The 20846-nt window shown below is 36.0% G+C and overlaps 3 protein-coding genes across 4 annotated transcripts in view; 2 read left to right on the top strand and 1 right to left on the bottom strand.

Moving 5' to 3' along the window:
• LOC133524362 (matrix metalloproteinase-2) overlaps positions 1-3140 on the top strand; it is a 239586-nt gene extending 236446 nt beyond the window's left edge. For both annotated transcript variants that reach the window (XM_061860339.1, XM_061860340.1), the window contains exons 9-12: positions 91-232; positions 386-545; positions 660-763; positions 1263-3140. In XM_061860339.1, coding sequence (XP_061716323.1) covers positions 91-232; positions 386-545; positions 660-763; positions 1263-1567 — 711 coding nt within the window. In that variant the 3' untranslated portion in view covers positions 1568-3140. The remainder of the gene's footprint in view (positions 1-90; positions 233-385; positions 546-659; positions 764-1262) is intronic.
• A 1223-nt stretch (positions 3141-4363) lies between these two features.
• On the bottom strand, positions 4364-4860 carry LOC133524373 (cytochrome c oxidase assembly protein COX19). The gene has a single exon (XM_061860355.1). The coding sequence runs from the start codon at positions 4703-4705 to the stop codon at positions 4436-4438; it is 270 nt and encodes an 89-aa protein (XP_061716339.1). The 5' UTR covers positions 4706-4860; the 3' UTR covers positions 4364-4435.
• Positions 4861-5081: 221 nt separating this feature from the next.
• On the top strand, positions 5082-20539 carry LOC133524360 (probable RNA-binding protein 19). The gene is made up of 15 exons (XM_061860338.1): positions 5082-5421; positions 5495-5857; positions 6308-6538; positions 6711-6830; positions 7313-7493; positions 10367-10458; positions 13163-13268; positions 13612-13800; positions 15275-15436; positions 16914-17017; positions 17309-17806; positions 17894-18096; positions 18432-18548; positions 18705-18813; positions 20316-20539. The coding sequence occupies exons 1-15, from the start codon at positions 5386-5388 to the stop codon at positions 20514-20516; spliced, it is 2712 nt and encodes a 903-aa protein (XP_061716322.1). The 5' UTR covers positions 5082-5385; the 3' UTR covers positions 20517-20539.
• Positions 20540-20846: the final 307 nt, after the last annotated feature.

Below are 20846 nucleotides of genomic sequence, written 5' to 3'. Positions count from 1 at the left end.
TAATTTAAAAAATATATAAATTCATGAACAATATACTCGTAGGTAATATTATTAATCAATAATGTAATAATTTATTTTGTTTTATTTTAGTATCATTGGAGGATAGGAGCTCATGGCCGATACAAAGAATATCCCATTGAAATTTCAAGAATGTGGACAGCATTACCGAGAGATCTAACTCATGTCGATGCAGTCTACGAGAGACCAGACAAGAAAATTGCCTTCTTTATCGGTAAGTAGCTAATACTGTCCACAGAATTTAATTTAATTTAAATGTTTTTATTCTTAAAACTGTTTTTGTTTCATTTAAAGTGGTATAATGTCTTTGTAATGAAAAGATTCCTATGGACGTCGGCTACTTTATTAATAAAACGTATGTTTTCAGGTAAAGAACTTTACTTGTTTGATGAAGTGAGTTTGGTCCGTGGCTACCCCAAACCTCTAACGGATCTCGGTCTGCCCGAGAGTTTAGAGAAATTAGATGCTGCGATGGTTTGGGGCCACAACGGCAAGACATACTTCTACAGCGGCACCATGTATTGGAAGTAAGTACAAAATATTAGAAGCCCTTTCATGATATGAATATTAGATTTTTTGTGTTAGATAAGTGGCTATTCGTAATGTATCTACTATTACTAAAGTGGTTGTAACTATTTAAGGTACGACGAAAATGACGGGCGCGTGGAACCAGACTACCCGCGGGATATGTCAATGTGGAAGGGCGTCGGCTACAATATAGACAGCGTCTTCCAGTGGAGAGATGGTAATTACTTCATAATTAGTGGTTCTGTGAGCTGTAGAACTCGCGATAAGCTTCATAATTTTGATTAGCTTAAAAAAATAATTCAAAAATATACTTATTTCACCGAGTCATTACAGCGAACTCACAATGGTCTTAAATGCCACATAGGTACCCTACTGGCACTGAAGTCTTTTATGCCAATTGCCACGATTTTAAACATTTTCCAAAAAACGAAACGACAAAAAAAACTATTTAACTATCGAACCTGCTCACAAAATTTTACGGGAATCGGTTAAGAAATGCGACTTGCAACATCCGGACATACGAAAAAGCATTTTTGCTCAAGCTGAAACGAAGACCTTCGCGAACGCTCGGCCAACGGTAAATTGCAACACCTAATTTATACCTAGTAGAAAACAAAAGTCGGTGATATGTGCCAAAAAGACACTTCTTAAATGTCTATAAGAGGCGCGTTCTCCGATTAATAAATAAAATAGTTAACGCATATTTTTGTCAACAGGGAAGACCTACTTCTTCAAAGGCAAGGGTTTCTGGAAGTTCAACGACCTGCAGATGCGAGTAGAGCACGAGCGTCAGTACGCTTCGGCGTCGTTCTGGATGGGCTGCCCCGAGGAGCGCGTGGGGCGCCGCGCGCCGTTCCGCGCGCTGCCGGCGCCCGAGTCCACGCTGCGCTCGCCCGCGCCCCGCCCCGCGCCCGCGCCCGCGCCCGGCGCGGCCCATCGGTGCTCGCGTCTGCACTCTCTCGCACCTTTACTCTCTACTCTTCTTCTACTCTATGGCAAATATATACCCTTCGCATACTGAGTAACGGTTACGATATTTGATTAGATAAATATAGGATGTCTTTGGTAAGGGCTCACTCTCGGCACTGATTTCGTATTAAACAGGAAATTGTTTCTTTCATAAATTGGTACCGGGATCATGCTCTGGTTGGGGTGTGATTTGGTTTTCATATATCGACAACAACATATCGAAACGATGTCGGAACTGAATCTTAGAATTAAGAATTACTATTGCGCAAAATTATGCACTGCCCGTTTTAGTATTATGAGTATTATGACTATGACTATTTACGATAATCACTAAACCTATTAGTATAATTCTAGTACCTATTGATGCAATTTATTATTTCTTAAAAATGTTGTATGTACATTTTGATCTCAGTAACGATCGAGTTCGGTTTGATGACATGTAAGGTATATAACACCATTCGTTTAGCTTCTGTACAGTTTGTGTCCTTCGATGTGAACATATATTATTTTTATGTAATTATCAATCTACATATTATACCTATTAATAAGTGTATCGGTTTCACCTTTGTCGTACATACCTAATATTTGTCTATCTACCTACTCAAATAATATCTACAGAACTGCCTTAATTAGATGTAATGCAATTTTAAGTCTATATTGTATAAAGTATTTATTATCTACTTCTCACTATTACTTCAGTCTCGTAACAAATGTTCGTAATTAATACTTTATTGATTAAATATCATATGCTGGTTAAAAGAGGTACACATATTCTGTAATCTGTAAAATACATTATCTAGAGTTATGTACCAATATTCATTAACGTAGGTGATAATGTAGCAGTTAAAATTATATACTGAAGTGGTGTGTGGAAGATTATGGCCTTATGGAACTGTGAAAATAAACAGATAAATGCTATTGTGGAATGAGCGAAATATGATGGAACAGGGGGCCTGTTCAACTCGACAAAGTAATAGATCGCGTGAGGTGATCACAAAAATTAGACATAAGATGGCCATGTCACGATCTGTCATTTTGACCAGTCAAATAACCCCTGAGCTGAGTTGCCAATATGGGAATGCTTTTGGAACTTTGTGGAATGATTATGGTGCTTATTATAGTTAGTTTTTGTACAGAATAAATTCTCTTTAGATATTTTGATAAGTGTATCATTGTGTCATATTAAACTTAGCATTAATGTAATGTTGCCATCATAAAGCAACTGAATAGGATATTTTTCCACAATGTTTGCATTTAAATTAATATTACATCTTGTGCAATCAGCAGTTAAGAACTTTAAAATATAAACACTATTTCCTGATTAGATAATACTTTCAATCTATTTGTGTAGACTTGTGTTTATCACCTAAAAATTCCTTTTTGTTCTTTTATATTAAGCAGAAGAAAAGTGTTTTAATACCTATTTTGGTCACAAGTAATTTAATAATAACTGTGATATTTACTTAAAAAATGCCACAATTGATTGGTGAAATAAATCAAACTTTTATAATCTTCTATTAAATAACCTATATTATTATAGTACATAATTTTATATCTTTATGTAAGTCATTTCAGTTAATATAAATAATACAATATTGTATTAAGAATAAAGAACTTTTTATGGATGTATTTGGTTTTTTTTTTTGTGGAATTATTTTTGTCCCCCTTTGCCTATTAACATCAACACACTTTATAGTACTATCTACTGATTATACTTTTAAAGTAAACCTTCACCTAGGCCTTGTTACAAAAAAATTCTAACTCTAATAAAGAGACCTCTGATTGTAGCGGGCATAATTTATTGACAGGTGGGGAGTTCCTACATTGATGAATTAAATGATCCATACTTTGCCCTAACACCGTGATTGCCTCCAGCTTAATTTGTAAGTTTCATGTTAATACTTTCAATAAAGTTATATTTTAAGAAACTAAACCTGGAGCGATCAGTAGTATTAGGGAAAAATATTGATAATTTAATTTGTTCACATAGAAACAATGTCAATTAATTATGGCCGAAAGAATCTGATGTCCACTAATGAAGTAAAATTAAATTTTAGGTTGAATCTAAAGCCCCATTCTAATTTGCACTTATCACTGAACACACTTTGCTATACCTACAGCAAATAAGCATCTTTTCTTTTATACAATATGGATCACAGCCTGTCATACTACCTGCCTATGAGTTGACCTAGTTCTGCTGGTAGATAGCATAGTTAAAATACCAGCTAAAATATTTATGGCTAGCCCTATTTACTTAGTTTATGAGTAAAAGCTTTTCCAAATCAAATACTGACTGCAACAACCCCTTTACCAAACAAAATAAGATACTAGTCTATAGCCAAGTCCACACTGAGCGAGCATACGCGCAAGCCAATTTCCTCACACACTAAACGCCCGTTGCGCCATGCGCGCGTTTTCCTCGCCCGAACGCGCCCCCTCAGCCGAGGCACATTTACACTGGCCGTTATGTGCTTGATGAACTCGCGTGTATGCTCGCTCGGTGTGGACCCACCTTATGAATAGAATGATTGTAGCAATGTAAACCATAATAGGCTTTGTGTCAAGAGATCATACTAACATAAAATTTAAAAAATCTTCTGTTTCGCCTGAAACTGACCCCATCATAGTTTTAGGTTGTACCAAAATTGTGAACATTTATTTGAACATGTTCTAATTTTAGGTGCAGAAAACACAAATGTGAAACTAAATTTGTGTATAACCCAGATAATTTATCCTAAAGGGAGGAGCAAAACTAACTTAAAACTTAAATTCTCTGAGAGGAATCCCTAGAAATTATGTCTATTATTATTTTCGACTATTGATGACTGTTTAAATGAGAACTCATAGAGATTTTTAACAAACTAATTCATTTATTATAAACATGGCAAATATCTTACTTTACAACCAGTCTTTGGAGTTATTACGCTTTTTCTTTGATTTGTGCAGTCTCATCCTTAAAGCCCAATTTTGACCAGTCTTCTTTTGCCATCAATCCGTTGTCCATTCTGCACGCAAGATACTCTTTCGCCTCGTCACGACACAGGGTGTTGTTGCTGTTGTTGTTATACAAACACCTCATGTACTTCACCATAGTTTTCTTGCAGGCTCCTTCGTGATCCAGAGGAAAACTTCCCTTATCAGGTGGCGTTGGTATAAACTGTTTTTGGCCAAATGTCATAGCAGTCGACATGGTGTTCTAATAATTAATTACTGCTGAGGAAGCCGGATGAATACGATTCGGTCAAAAATTCATATAATTTTAAGCGATAACAAACGAACTAATATATTGTACAGCTGCAGCTGATCGATGTCATTGTCATCGATGAGATGAGAATGATACTGAACTGACAGTGACAGAATGAACTTTTTTACAGACAAGCAAGTCGAGTTATGCTCACATGCTTTATAATGCTGTGCGAGTTCTGCAACTTATTGTACGTACGTGCTCGCAAAGCTACATTCAGATAGCAAAAAATATACAAAAATTTCGACGGCTATCAAAAATCAGTGAAACCGATACTGAAACAACAAGACAAAAGCAAAATCGACAAAATATATTAAAACGATTAGTTCTACTGTTGAATCCAAATCATTATTAATTTCTTAATCTAAAGTTCCTATATTACTTTACTCTTTGATCTAAAGTCATATTGTTCAATAAATGCATGAAACTGAACTACTGAACGCATCGTCTACATGACATAACTTGACTTTTGGCTTAAAGGACTCGCATCCAGGCCATAAAAGTAAAAAAAAATGACTTGACTTTGACACTTGTCGTTTGACAAATGACAGTACGAACGAAAACACAATGCACGTGCTGAAATTAACTAAATAAAATTACAAATTGGCATCATAAGATATTTTAAAATGTCTCGTTTAATTGTGAAAAACCTACCTAATAAGGTCTGTGCTATATATATATATATTATCATACTTTTACAATTAAACAATGTACTTATTACGTCGATTTTTATAGGTAACAGTTGATTCTTTAAAAGAACTTTTTGGGCAAAAAGGCGAAGTAACAGATGTACAACTAAAGTACACTAAGGATGGCAAGTTCAGGAACTTCGGTTTCGTGGGATACCGATCAGAGGAGCAGGCTTCCGCCGCAAGAGAACACTTTGATGGAACATGTGTGCGTTCTATGAAGATTCAAGTTGAAATCTGTGCTAACCTAGGTGATGAAAAGAAACCCAGAGCATGGAGCAAGTACGCCCCAGACAGCACAGCCTACAAAAAACTGCACAAAAATGATATTCCTGATGAAAAGAAAGAAAAAAAGAAACTCAACAAAAAAGAGAGAAATAAAATAAAAATACTGGAGTTGCTTAAAAAGGTACAATATTAAAACTTACTATAAATTGTCTGTTTATAAAATATGTCTTAAGTCACAATGTGTTGCTTCTTCCTATATTTTACTTCATCAATAAGCAATGTTTAACATAAAATTACAAACTGAACTTGACTTTCTTGACTTCATATTTTACCAACAAGACATTCGATATTTACCAGTCGCTTTTCGGTGAAGGAAAACATCGTGAGGAAACCGGACTAATCCCAACAAGGCCTAGTTTACCCTCTGGGTTGGAAGGTCAGATGGCAGTCGCTTTCGTAAAAACTAGTGCCTATGCCAAATCTTGGGATTAGTTGTCAAGTGGACCCCAAGCTCCCATGAGCCGTGGCAAAATGCCGATCAACGCGAGGAAGAAGAGAGATATTTTACCAACAAGATACCACCCACATCAAATTATATTGACAAAATTAGCCATTTTTTAATTTTTTGTAGCATAAAGATGACCCCTTATTCATGGAATTCATGGAAGCCCACATGAATGATAAAACCAATTGGATCAAAGAAGCCCTAGATGAGGCAGCAAAGAGTGACGAGCATGACAGTGGCATGGAAGATGAGAGTGCTCCCAAAGCATCGGAGGAGAAAGCTTCTGAGGCACCTGAGCCCAAGAGTGCCCAAAACAATCAAGATAAAGTAGCCAATAAGCAAATCAGTGATTTAGAGGTAACTCAATGTAAATATGTGTAGGTATAAATTAAATTGGTAAATCATTATTGATTTATATTTCTTTAATTTGGACAATATGACTGCTTTTGTAAATTTTACCCGGTAAGCAACTTTATGTCCATGTTATAAAAATTAAATTTGCATTTAATAGTCCAAATTCTTGTCTTAGTATATGAAACTGCTGATGAAAAGGGTAGATGGTTATACTGAGAAGGCTCCTGAGAAGCCTACTTTAGTTGAAGAAGATAAGCCAAAGAAAGTGAGAAATAGGCCTCTCTTCCACATAAAAGTAAGTACCAACAATTTTTAATACCACTTAGAAGACTGTTAGATAAACTAATATCGACGACCGGTTTGGCCTAGTATGTAGTGACCCTGCCTACGAAGCTGATGGTCCCGGGTTCAAATCCTGGTAAGGGCATTTATTCGTGTGATGAGCATGGATATTTGTTCCTGAGTCATGGGTGTTTTCTATGTATTTAAGTATTTATAAATATTTATATATTATATATATCGTTGTCTAAGTACCCTCAACACAAGCCTTATTGAGCTTACTGTGGGACTTAGTCAATTTGTGTAATAATGTCCTATAATATTTATTTATTTATTTATTTAATATCTTTAAATCCTAGAACACTCTGCCAGTGTAGGGCTTATATTAACACTCCGCTTATTTAGTTCTTGTTGCCAATCAATAATCACTGAAACTAAAAGGCAAAATTAATTACAAAACACTTTTATGAACTTTATTATTAATCTGATTTCTGACAGATTACAGGTTTACCTTTTACATGCAAGAAGAAGGATATCAAAGAGTTCTTTAGGCCCCTGGTGCCCTATTCCATCAGACTACCCGGGCTTAAACAAAAAAAAATGTCAGGATTCTGTTTTGTCGGATTTAGAACTGAGAAAGAGTTCAAAAAGGCACTTGCTAAGGACAAATTGTTTTTAGGTATGTATGCTGGCATGCAACCTAGTTTATCATTTAACCTTTTGAACGCTACGCCTATCGCACGCGGCGCGTAATCGTGAACCTTGTCGGTACGCATGAAGGTTGATATTGGGCTGTAGCCGCGCGCGTCATATGACGTCTTTGGCGGTCAAAAGGTTAAAACATTATAATATCAACCAAAAAGTCATTGAATGAAGGAGAGGGATTAACAGCTGAACTAGATAGCGCTGTGTGATGCCATATGTTTTGTAGTAACTCAAGTGTTAAACATCAACTTGTGACAACTACAGTTACTACATAATTTATTGGGCCATACACTGACTTCGCGCGCTCGGGCGAGGAAAACGCGCGCGCCTCCTCGGCCGAGGCACGTTTACACTGGCCACGTGCGTGAGGAAATTGCCTCGCGCATATTCTCGCTCTATGTGGACCCGCTAATGATTACTTTAGCTGACAAGTTCGAGGGACAAATTTCTATAAGACTACACCTCAAGGGCGGATCCACCGTTGTGGGCACGATGGGCATGCCCACAACCCTAATAGGCTGCCCTAATGATTCTTCGAGTAAAATTATGTCGATTTTTGTTTCCCAGATGCTATGGCAGAGGAATCTTGGTAAAAATTGCATTACACAGAGTAGTCAGTTGGTTGGCATAACATTGATACGCGGATTTACTTTTCTTAAATTGATAGTTTGATAACTGTCACGCTTACCCAAGTCGAAAACAGATCATCGATTAGAAATTCTCGCCACCACGAGTCCTAATTATTTGTAAAAAATAAAGAAAGATTATTTACTAACAAGGGCAATTACTTTTAGTTTATGGAGTCTTAGAAATCTTCAACATTCACAAATATTAGTACAATATTTAAAAATATTGCCAGCTTTTAATTTACAGCTGTAGGAGTTTTTTAGCGTAGTTAGCGTAGCGTATGTATAAAAAGTGCAATAAATCATTTTCGATATACCTACCGCAATTGCTAAATTACTAATTTAACTGTCAGTTAAAGTTTAATTAAATTGTCACTTTATTCGAAAATAACTTTAGTCTAGTCAGCAAGTTGAAAAATTTAGATACTGCTCCTAAAAATACATGTGGTACCCATATACCATACTAAATATATGGTGTACCGAACTATTTGGCTACTTTGACTGCTACGAAGTATTTGACGCTGACTGTACCTCATTAGATTCGGAATAAGTAATGTCTAGAAAAATGTATTCGAAGCGTATATTTAGCATTAGCACATAAACAATTGCAAAAGTTAAAAATAAATATACATGAAAAAATATGGTATTTCGTTTTTAGCCGAATCTCATAAACTATAATACATTTAAGAAATGAAAATAAAATATTCCTAAAGAAGTGGAAATTTCCAATAAAAAAATCCCAAGTACTATAACTCTATTCATTGTAGTTTTCATTTACCGCTAAAAATAGCCCTAAGTTAGGGAATAATTAATTTTAAAAAGATCTCGTTCTTACGTCATTATCGTAAATGCAAACAAAAAAAATGTTCAAATAATTGGCGTAAAAATATTTCGGTTATCGGTGCTCTTCTTATATACATACTAAGCAATATCACGCTATAAAAAAAAAACGATACTTTGGTTATAATATTGTTTTATATTTAACAATTTTACCCTGATTTTTAATTTTCTTGTCATTTTTCACTACTATTCTGAAATTTTACACAAAATATTAATTTTATTAAATTTTTTGTGACGCGATCTTGGTGTATAAATAAGATGGGCTCCACGAAGCGAAATATTTTTACGCCAATTACTATAACATTTAAAAAAAATTACAATGAAGACGAAAGTTCGAAAAAAAAGTGTTAATTAATAATTGCCTATCATGTTGAAAAATCTACCTTTAAAATAATATTTAATGTTACGTACTTACTCGCTTTTTCACGCCGCGCGCGCATCCCAAAAATGAGGCGCGAAGGGCTATTTTAACGTTAAATTAAAACTATAACGAATAGAGTTTAGAGTACCTAGAGTTGGATTTTTTATTGGAATATTTTCTCTTCATTATAATTTTTCAAACGGGAAGGGTACGCTGATAGATATCATCTCCATACAATTTATATCCTAAAAGCTTCACATCTCGCAAAATTGTATTGAGATGACATACTTACAATTTTGCGCAAATGAGAATCTATCAGCATACCCTTCCTGTTTGAAAAATACTATGGGAATCTTTTGTTTTCATTTGTTAAATGTTAATAGTTTATGAGATATTGACAAAAAACAAAATACGATTCGAATTCGAATACCTTTTTCCTAGACATTGTTTCAATTCCAATGAGGTATTTTTCAAGTATTTTTATTCCTATTTTTGACCATTTTGAACTTGTCGACTAGCCTACTCAAATAAATATTTAAAAAAAATTTACTCTACTAATAGTTCCTTAAACGAAAAGATTACTCTGCCAAACGAAATTCATACAATAATTGTTCTGCCAGTGTTCTGCTAATTAACACAAAAGCGAATTGAACGGTATGTGAACCAAGACTAGCAAATGTTGACTAAAAGTTAGATCTACCAATAAATCCCTCTATGAAACGTTGACCTGCGAAACGTTGTCTGAGAATCGGGTATCTGCGAAAAATTTATAAGATAGCCCCCTAATAGCCTTGTGATGTCACACTTTCAGTCTATTGAAATCGGTAGAGAGTCATGATTGTTCATGAACGAGTTCGGACTCCGACTCGCACTTGGCCGATTTTCGGGTGGCTGTGCTGTGACCACAACCTTTTTTGAGGGCTGGATCCGCGCCTGCTACACCTCTTCTACTATTGATCACTTGATATGAATGCAATGACAAAAAAGCAATTTATATTTACGTATGTATATGTTATTCAGGAAATAATCGCGTTCATGTCAGTAAATATGAAGACAAGGCCAAGAAAGCGGCAGAAGAAGAGGAGAATGATGTAAAACGAAAAAAACAAGAGGTAACTTATCAATATCTTATCCATGAACCTAACTAATGGTGGTCGTTGATTCAACGAACTAGTTGATAAAACGTTCTTCGTTCGTCAACGAACGAAACGTTTTGTGTAACAGGCTCAACTAGTTGACGACTTTAACGTACAAACGTAATGGAAATGGAACGCTAAGCTAATGGCAGGCAGTATAGTTGAGATCAACATTCCTTTCATTCATTGATTCAACTCAACCCGATTCCTTTGACGCCAGTGCGAGCGCGACGCAACAGCAAAGAGTCGAAAACGAGATGGTGTTAGTCGACGTTGATTGGAAGATACTAAGGTCCGACCGAGACTAGGCAATGAGTTATCATTGGTGAATTTGAAGCACCCGTTAAGCCAAGCCACCCGTTGGTTGCATCGCCCGATTGGTGTGACGTTTTTAGGGTTCCGTAGCCAAATGGCAAAAAACGGAACCCTTATAAATTCGTCATATCCGTCTGTCTGTCTGTCCGATTATGTCACAGCCACTTTTTTGTGATTTTGATTGGTTTCTTACCCACATTTTAAGCCAATTACTTACCAAACACTAAGTGTTGGGATCGGATAGGCGCGGTTGCAATTAAAGACTTGTTCATTTCATTTGGGTCCTTTCGTTTGTGGTTGTTGTTATTGATAAATAAATGAGTGTATATTGTGCTCGGGATGTAACTTAGATTAACTTTTTGTGAGTGGAAGATGACACTGGATGGATTTTTTGATGATGATGTTACAGACACCTTCTAAGCAATTATAATTAACTATACTTAATGAAAACAATGACATTTATTTACAAACTTACCTAAATTTATAACCAAAAACTAAATCTGTATTATGAATATTGTACATTAATTAATTTATTTGTTTGACATTTATTAGTGATCTCATGTGTAATATAAGAATTGCTTCATGACTTTCTTAAATAAGTAGATAATTTTGATAATATGATAATATGTTATGAGTTATGAATAATAAAATATTATATGCTGTGCCCTTGCAGGGTCCATGTGAGACATTGTATATCATATTGTATAACATCTATACTGTACCATGGTTGCAATAAAGAATGATTATAATGATTATAATGATGATATTTTGATACAAAATATATTTGTGTTAACGGGAAAAAACTAAGCAGTAGGTAAGTCAAAACGACACCTGTAGCGAATTTTTTGGGTTACAATATATAACTCTTTATTTTGATTATTATTGGTGTACCTCTTTTTGTGCACATCCATACTGAAAAAACCATCTAAGTGCACATCCATACTGAAAAAAACCACCCAAGTGCGTGTCGGACCACGCATAATAGAAGGTTCCGTACCTTCACACAATACAAAAAAGCCGTACAACTACAAGCAAAAGAGCGTATGTTAGTGGCACTTTCGTCGTTTTAATAAGATCAGTTTTTTTATAATTCTTAAATGGCTTAACCGACCATATTCTAAATAATTTTCCTGAAAAATTATTTGCTAATGAAGCTTTATTATTTAGATATTTTGAAAATGGTTTTGCCCTCGCGGTCCAAAAGTTAGAGGAGATCACACTATTTTTTTTTTGGAGCAATTATTTCCAAAAATATTGACTTAATAAAAAAAAACATTTTTAGCAATCTTTATGTATTTTTAAAGACCTATCTAATGATGAGCCACATGAATCATTTCTAACTTTTAGTTACATTTGTATGAAGTACCTATATTTGAAAATAAATTTTACATTTTTTTTTCTTAACTAAGAATCAACTTACATAATACATTTACACCTACGTTCTAAATTTGTTTCTTCTTCCTCGCGTTGTCCCGGCATTTTTCCACGGCTCATGGGAGCCTGGGGTCAGCTTGATAACTAATCCCAAGATTTGGCGTAGGCACTAGTTTTTATGAAAGCGACTGCCATCTGACCTTCCAACCCAAAGGGTAAACTATGCCTTGTTAGGATAAGTCCGGTTACTTCACGATGTTTTCCTTCACCGAAAAGCGACTGGTAAATATCAAATGATATTTCGTACATAAGTTCCGAAAAACTCATTGGTACGAGCCGGGGTTTGAACACGCGACCTCCGGATTGCAAGTCGCGCGCTCTTACCGCTAGGCCACCAGCGCTTCTTACGTTCCAAATTTGTTTATAAAATATATTGTATACTTTATGAGTAAAATGGTTGTGACATACGCACAGACCGACAGACATAAGGACATGACTAAACTATAAGGGTTCCATTTTTGCCATTTTGGCTACGGAACCCTAAAAATACTATTTAATAGCGCTACGAATTGATTACCTATGAGTCGAATTTCGATTATAAAAACATTTTTAGTGCAAAATTCGTATTTTTTTTTTCTATTTTATACCTAAGTTCTCGGTCTCGACCGAGAATCCCATTGAATCTCGGTCTCGGCCGAGACAAAAAAAGCGTTCTCGGTCGGACCTTAGAAGATACTTTCGTTGATCGACAATTCAACTGACTAGATTCCATTGACGCGAATGCCTTTTTCTCTTCAGTGAAAGCAAAAACCTAGTTGATGAAGTCAACTAGTTTTTCAACTAATTGCCAAAATTGGACTCAATCTATTCAGATGGACTCAATTAGAATTTATCTTTATTGTTATCCACCGAAGTGGTTTTCTTCGTCTGAAAACTTTACATATAGCTATTTTGTATGCAAAATTTACTTGTTAATTTTGGAATTGTTTAGGCCCAAGGTAATGAAGAATCTATCGGCGAAAGCGGCAGTATATTTATACGGAACCTTCCATACATCGTGTCTGAAGAAGAACTTACCAGTCTTTTTGAAAAATTTGGTAAGGAGTAAAATTACATTTACTAATTCCATTTATTTATAAAGCATTACACCTAGGTGAAACGCTAATACGCAATGGCGTAGCTAGGCGTGCCGGGCGAATGGGGCCCTCGCATTTTGGGGGTCCCGCGAAAACTACACGCTACTGTACGAACGTATCCTATAACACAAAAAAAACCGTATGTAACGAAAAACGCTTACGAACAGAGACCCCGCCTAGCGGGTCGCTGGCAATAAATGTGCTTTAAACTTTAATAGTTCTAAGTATGTGACTAAGTTTTCGTAAAAATACATTATAATTATACTTAGGAATGGTATAACCATATTCCTTCATCTCTCTCTAGGTCCCCTAGCAGAGACGAACCTGCCTATAGACGCGGTAACGCGGCAACCGAAAGGCTTCGCCACAGTCACGTTCATGATGCCCGAGCACGCAGTTGCCGCGTATACCGCGCTAGATGGCACCGCTTTCTGCGGCCGCATGCTGCATCTACTGCCCGCGAAGACAGAGAAGGCCGAGGATAGCGATGACGGTTAGTTAAAAAAAAAAAAACAAAAAGCGATTACAGATTATTATCTTTCGAAAACAGAACACATTTGTTTTCGGCATGTGTTTTACTTAAAAATATCTTACAAGCAATAATACCCGTTAAACCATCCGGAGTTTTATTATTGAATTTTTCTCTCGTTTATTGTGTTATATAATATAACACAATAACTTATATTTTACGTTAGCCAATATCTGTACAATTGCCATCAAAACCATCAAAAGCGCGCGGTTGTTTTATGCTATTGTGCCGATAGAAGCTAGTTAGTAGAGTAGTAGCAACACTAGACGACACTTCCTATCTAAAGCGCCAATTACATCCAGACTTCCCGATAGTCAGGCCCGAAAACAATCCCGCATCATTTTTCTTGCATATGCACCATTTTTTACATTTCAATATTTTAAACGATGTGCTGATATTTGGTGAAACGGAAAAATACTCTTGCTCCGGACCGACGTCGGGCCTGACATCAGGGCTATAAACGCGAAAATCGAAGTTCGTCAATCGCGGGTATTTTTCTCTATCACTCTAATTTCGTTTATAGTGAGAGATTCCCGCAATTTGCGAATTTCGGTTTTCGCGGTAGGTCCTAAGGCCTGATAAAGTGTGGATGTAATTGGCACTTTACGGCGCAGTAAAGTGCGAAACAGTTTGCCCGAATCAGTGATCAATGCACTCTCAGTAAACTCCTTTAAAAATAAACTCGATGAACACTTTCAAAAAAGGACCAAACACAAGTGGACATTGATGTGCACGTATCGCACGTACACCGTGTTTTTTTTTTATTTCTGTTAATTTCAAGGGTGCATTCTTGAGTTTAAATTAAGTAACTTTCTCAAAGACACCGGTATTCTAATTAACTCCATTTCGGAGATAATCAATAATTTATTTTTATCTTATCAGGCCCCCACGTGCGTATACACTAGCCTTAGGGCCTGTTTACATATTGATTTTAGTACGAGTGTTTACATTTGCTACTAAACGTAAATACTATCTCGGACGATTGCTGTTCGAAATGACATTGATATGTCATCGTTTTCAATTGTTTGGTTGAATTAAATGTAATGCCCGCGTTACAACAACGCTATATGCAACATAAAATACTTTTTATACAAATAAAAAATAAATAAAACATTATATATATATATGTTTAATTATTTATGCTATTTAGTTTCATTAAACGTACTTACCCATACCCCGGAGTTAACGGAATTCAATAAAAACACGTCGTATATAATATAATATATAATAGACGCAGCGTTGAAAGCATACGATCACGGAATGTGGGGAAAATGACAATGCGCTTACCGCGCAAAACAACTGCGCTTTAACATGAGCTTTAACGCCTTAACAATAAAGTCGTGCTGAGACATTTTATATTTATTCCGGTATGTATCTATGATAGCGACCATAATTATGACAATGAAAATATTCGACCGAATTATATTCACATTTTTAGAGGGCCTCACATTCAAAGAGAAAAAGGCAAAGAAATTACGGAAGGAAGCGAAATCCTCCCACAACTGGAACTCTCTGTTCTTGGGCGCCAACGCCGTCGCGGACGTGGTGGCGGCTAACTACAACACCACCAAGGAACAACTCCTCAGCGACGATAATAAAAGTAAGTTTACGTTTTAGCTAACTAAATCTGAAGTTTCCACATGGTTTACGAAAGCTTAAAAATATTTGCTTGCTGGTGAGGATAAGCGAAAAAATTGTGGGATCCTCTGGGCTACAACTGCGAAAATCAAAGTTCGTCAATTGCGGGCATTTTTCTCTGTCACTCTAATTACGTCTTAGTGAGAGTAAAAGAGAAAGATCCCCGCAATTTGCGAAATTCGGTTTTCGCGGTAGGCCCACTGATCTAGATGATTGCATGACTTAGAAATTAATAACGTAAACCTACAGCGTACGTTTCTTTAAGGTAGGTCAAAGAAATCAAATCATTTATTTAATCGCTTGCGGATAAAGTGACTGTGCTTGTGTGAGTGTGCTTGCTTGCTATACGTGCTACGCCATTTTTACCCTGAGAGCTTCAGCTGTTAGCAGATTCAGACTCAAGATTCAAAATATTCTTTAGATATTCAAGTAACAACAAGCACTGTTGAATACTCGTGTAAATAGTAAATGGTAATCGACAGTTGTGTTGGTCTTGATTAGTGACGTCACATTAAAGAAATATCAGTTTCATATATTTCATATAGCGCGTTGAGCTCTGCTGAAGCCCAATCCCGATGTTCTAATAGTCTTAAGAGGAGGCCTGACCTCTGTAGGTTTAGGAACCTCCTCTATAGGTATAGATTAAGTATATAGTAAAGCACTATAAAGTTTATATGTAATTGAGCCCAGGGGCCGTCAAACAGCGGAATGCGAACAGCATTATGCAACTCTAAAGATACACTTGCGACTATTTTCTCATGTCAGAGTGTTATTCACTAGGCTTGGGTTTTTGGGTGCTTACCTTTTGGGTGGATTCTAGAACCACGAAGTCGTCATATATTAAAATGAAATTTATAAGTCAAAGTCTGAGAATAAAACTTATGAAGAATTATATCGAATTTATGTTGTTACATGGTTAACACATTATTATAAAATTGCGGACATAAGTCCCAAGCCTAGTTATCACCATAAGTGAAATGATGATTAATTGATTATAAATAAATATTATAGGACATTATTACACAAATTGACTAAGTCCCACAGTAAGCTCAATAAGGCTTGTGTTGAGGGTACTTAGACAACGATATATATAATATATAAATATTTATAAATACTTAAACACATAGAAAACACCCATGACTCAGGAACAAATATCCATGCTCATCACACGAATACATGCCCTTACCAGGATTTAAACCCGGGACCATCAGCTTCGTAGGCAGGGTCACTACCCACTAGGCCAAACCGGTCGTCTGATGATAGATTGTTTGTTCCGATTATCAATGACATAATAGTATGTTATTAATTGCTGGGTAATGTTTTGATTACAAATTAATTTATTTAGACAATAGTAACTGGTAATTGATGTCGATATACTTTCATTAATTTTGCCGACTGCAAATTTGGTATTTTTAATTTAAACAATATTGTTATTTTAGCTACAAGTGCCGCTGTAAGACTGGCGCTTGGCGAGACCCAGTTGGTCTCTGAAACTAGGCATTTCTTGGAAAACAATGGAGTATATTTAGACGCCTTCAATACAGTAAGTATACCTTTTTATGACCATGATGTGAAATAAACATAAGGGCTGTCTATGTATAATAGTGAGCGGTAATTCTAGCTTATGACACATATCTATCTATTTACCAGTAGATACCACTTTTTTTACTAACCATAAAAAAACTAATTATTTCTTTCTTTCTCCCACGTCTCATTAAATATATTTTTTTTTATCAAAGACATAAACATCAAAATGAAGACTTACATATAAGTACATATACAACGTATGATACATATACTTGAAAATAATCATAATAATATTTCGCTTTTGTAGGTATCTAAAAAGAGATCGAAAACATGTATACTCGTCAAGAATTTACCAGCAAACACCGATAACGGAGAACTCAAAGCATTGTTTGCAAAACACGGCCACATAGCCAGATTCCTCATGCCGAAACACGGCATATCTGCTCTAGTCGATTTCATCGAACCGTTCGAAGCCAAAAAGGCCTTTACTAAATTAGCTTACTCACAATTCAAAAACGCGCCATTGTATTTGGAGTGGGCACCCGAGAATGTGTTTGTTAAAACGACAGAGAAATCAGAAGCGGATCATAAGCAGCCTGTTATCGAAGATGAACCGAAAACAAGTGAAAAGAGGAAACGTGAGAAGCCGAAAACGAATCAGAGTGAAATAATAGAAACAGAAGAGATAGAAACTAAACCTGAAAAAGTAGAGGAAGAAGTGGCGGAAATGGGAGATCCCGAAAACGATACCGTGCTATTTGTTAAGAACCTTAATTTCAAAACAACTGAGGATAGCCTAAAACAGGTAGAAACTACTAATATTTAGGTGGTATATTTTTTACCGAAAATCTTGTGCAGTACTTGATAAACAATGTATAATTTATTTTCACAGCATTTCCAAGGTTGCGGGAAGTTACACAGTGTAACTATAGCAAAAAAAAAGGATCCGAAAAATCCTGGTCATTTCTTATCTATGGGTTACGGTTTCGTCCAGTTCTACAAGAAAGCCCATGCCAATGAAGCTTTGAAAGAGCTACAGAGTTCCACTTTAGACGGCAAAACATTGGAATTAAAGAGATCGGAGCGGGGAAACACGTTAGTATCAATTATTATTTTTATCTCCTTTATTTTTATTATTATTAGGTACCTAACTACTGAACAGCAATGGTCCAGTCTAACCTGTTATATTTTAGTATCTTACTAGTTAAGTAGTTTCATAGTTTTGTTTTGAAGATAATGAGATCGTTATAAAAGAGTGTAATTATTGACATAGGGTTGTACATTATTATACAATGTGCATTACTATTCTACATCCGTGTAATACATTTCTACATTTTTCTGCCTTTACAATATCTTGTTTTACAAATTCTAATATCAAGTGTAAATAATTGAGTACATTATTATGATTAGGTACTATTTTTTTGTTTCAGAACTGAAGTTAAGACAAATAAAAAGGACACCAAACATACTGCTCAAAATGGCACCAAGATACTTGTTCGTAATGTTCCATTCCAAGCCAACAGAAATGAGTTACAAGAAATATTCAGGTAATTAATTTCCAGATAACAGTTACGAATACAAGTACCCAACCATACCTAACTAAACAAAGTGTAATCAGACTGTTATCTGAACTCTTGATTGCTATCAAATGTATGTTGCAAATTGCAGATACGCCTTTTTTAACTGAGGTATTGTTTTTATAGGGCTTTTGGTGAAATAAAAACATTGAGGTTGCCGAAAAAACTATCCCCTGGATCAGATCAACATCGGGGCTTCGCATTCGTGGACTACCATTCCAAGGCCGACGCTAAGGTATACTAAAATTATTTATAATGAGCCTATTATGTCCCACTGTTAGGCAAAGGCCCCTCCCCACCCTATTTTTCCACTCTGAGACGAGAGTATTTTGTTATATACTAAAAATCCGATTTAATATTAGCTATAGGTACAATTAAGAGCCAAAGCTAGTAGTTAAATCCATAGTCAATAGGAAACAGGACCTAAAAGAAAGCCTTATCATTTGGGCACTTTCAGATAATTGTTAATGGCAAACCTGGCACAAGAAGACTTACACTTATGTATTAAGTTTGTATCCAAAAGCGAATCTAGTGTTACTTCTCCTATAATATAGATTTTTTCTAATAATTTATTTTCCAAAAACATTTCCTCTTAAACGTAACTAGACGGAGCCCCGCAAATGCGAGGCTCCTATTTCTGGGTAGTTTGCCCTCCGGGCATCTGAAGCTAACCTACCCTACCTAACTATTAACCTGACTAATTGTGACTTCCCTGAAAACATTACACTTTGGGGGGCGACTATGTAATTAGGCGTATCGCGAAATGGACCAACAGCTACTTAGGCTTACTGCGTTTGGGACATATTGCGAAATAGGTAATATAAGTAATGGGTCAATAGCGATTTGGACGAATAGCGAATTTCAAATGAAGTTTTGTCATAACGCGAATTAGTCAGACTACGTTTTAGGCAGACCCGAACAAAAGGGTTTGTTCAACTTAGTGTCCAGTCAAAATTCTGGTCACCGCACAGGCTTTGTGTTTTTTGAGCCCTAGAAGCTCCCTTTGCTGTTGAACCCTTTGATTAGAGCTTTAGAGTGTTTTTGTTCTTGTCAGTTAGAGCGAACATGCTATCCCGCAGATTTGCTCGGTGTACAGATGAAGTCAAAATCACTCTCTTTAAGGCTTACTGTACATCATTGTATTCATTGTATACGTCAAGTCTGTGGGTTAGATATACTCAGCGAACTTACAATGCTTTGCGCATTCAATACAATAATGCTTTTAGGATGCTGTTGAGACTTCGGCGTTTCTGCAGCGCATCGTCCATGTTCGCCGAGGCGCGCACAGACGGTTTTTATGCCGTATGGCGCAAGAAAACGACCTCACTGCTTGACAGAGTTCGCGGGAGTAGCAACAGCATTCTAAACATGATAGCTAATAAGCTAGATTGTCCTCTGTTGTGGGCAATGGGTCAACGGACAAAGTCGCTATTGTTTATAAATTATAAAAAAGTTTTATTTATTAGGTTACGGTTGCTACTAACATAACTGATCAGCTATAACTAACATATTTATGGACCATATGTTGTCTTTAATAAAGAAATTTTAAAAATTTAATTCACTTAAATTTATTGCACACCACTGTACGTTTTGGTCATTAAATTACTGTTTAATCTTTGCGAGGGTTAATTAAATTTGAACCTTAAGTATGAGAGCTAAGGTTGAAATTCTATTGTCATTTATGTTTGGAAACCTAACCCTAGCCTAGCCCATTAGTGATCTGTCCTTTTGTTTCAGGCTGCTTTTGAGGCCCTCTGCCACTCAACCCATCTTTACGGAAGGAGGTTGGTACTAGAGTGGGCCGATCAGACAGACGAGAATGAAGATGTAAACGCGTTAAGGAAAAGGACCGCACAGGCGTACAACGCCAAGTCGGCGGGCGGCAAGAAATCAAGGAAAGGAACCGTCGATGTAGAAACATTTGTTGATGGTGAATAATGTATAAATTTAATCCACACATATTATCTAGTGTTTTTATAATGACCCCGTCCAATTCCTTGTATGAATCAAGCGCCAGATACCTATGTCCTTATCAGTAGGTATGTATAAGTACCTAAACACCAACATTGGTTAATACAGGAATAACATACATTCAGACAGTAATTAAATTTTAGAGTTATTTTTGCCTTAGCGATGCAAGGGTATTTTGATAATAAAATGTTCTATTTCCATTATGTGGGATGGCCTCAACATGACGAGTTGTTGCATTGTATAATGGGGAAAATTCAATACATATATTCGGGCAAAGTCATTATAGATTACACGCGA

This window comes from Cydia pomonella, chromosome 13, assembly GCF_033807575.1.
Source record: "Cydia pomonella isolate Wapato2018A chromosome 13, ilCydPomo1, whole genome shotgun sequence".
NCBI classification, from domain to species: domain Eukaryota; kingdom Metazoa; phylum Arthropoda; class Insecta; order Lepidoptera; family Tortricidae; genus Cydia; species Cydia pomonella.
This window is presented reverse-complemented; position numbering and strand designations above follow the sequence as displayed.

Coding starts and splice junctions, on each gene's coding strand:
- LOC133524373 (XM_061860355.1), bottom strand. CDS start 4,705: ATGTCGACTGCTATGACATTTGGCCAAAAACAGTTTATACCAACGCCA.
- LOC133524360 (XM_061860338.1), top strand. CDS start 5,386: ATGTCTCGTTTAATTGTGAAAAACCTACCTAATAAG. Junction 5,422..5,494: donor TGAAAAACCTACCTAATAAG/GTCTGTGCTATA, acceptor CGATTTTTATAG/GTAACAGTTGATTCTTTAAA. Junction 18,097..18,431: donor AGATCGGAGCGGGGAAACAC/GTTAGTATCAAT, acceptor TTTTTGTTTCAG/AACTGAAGTTAAGACAAATA.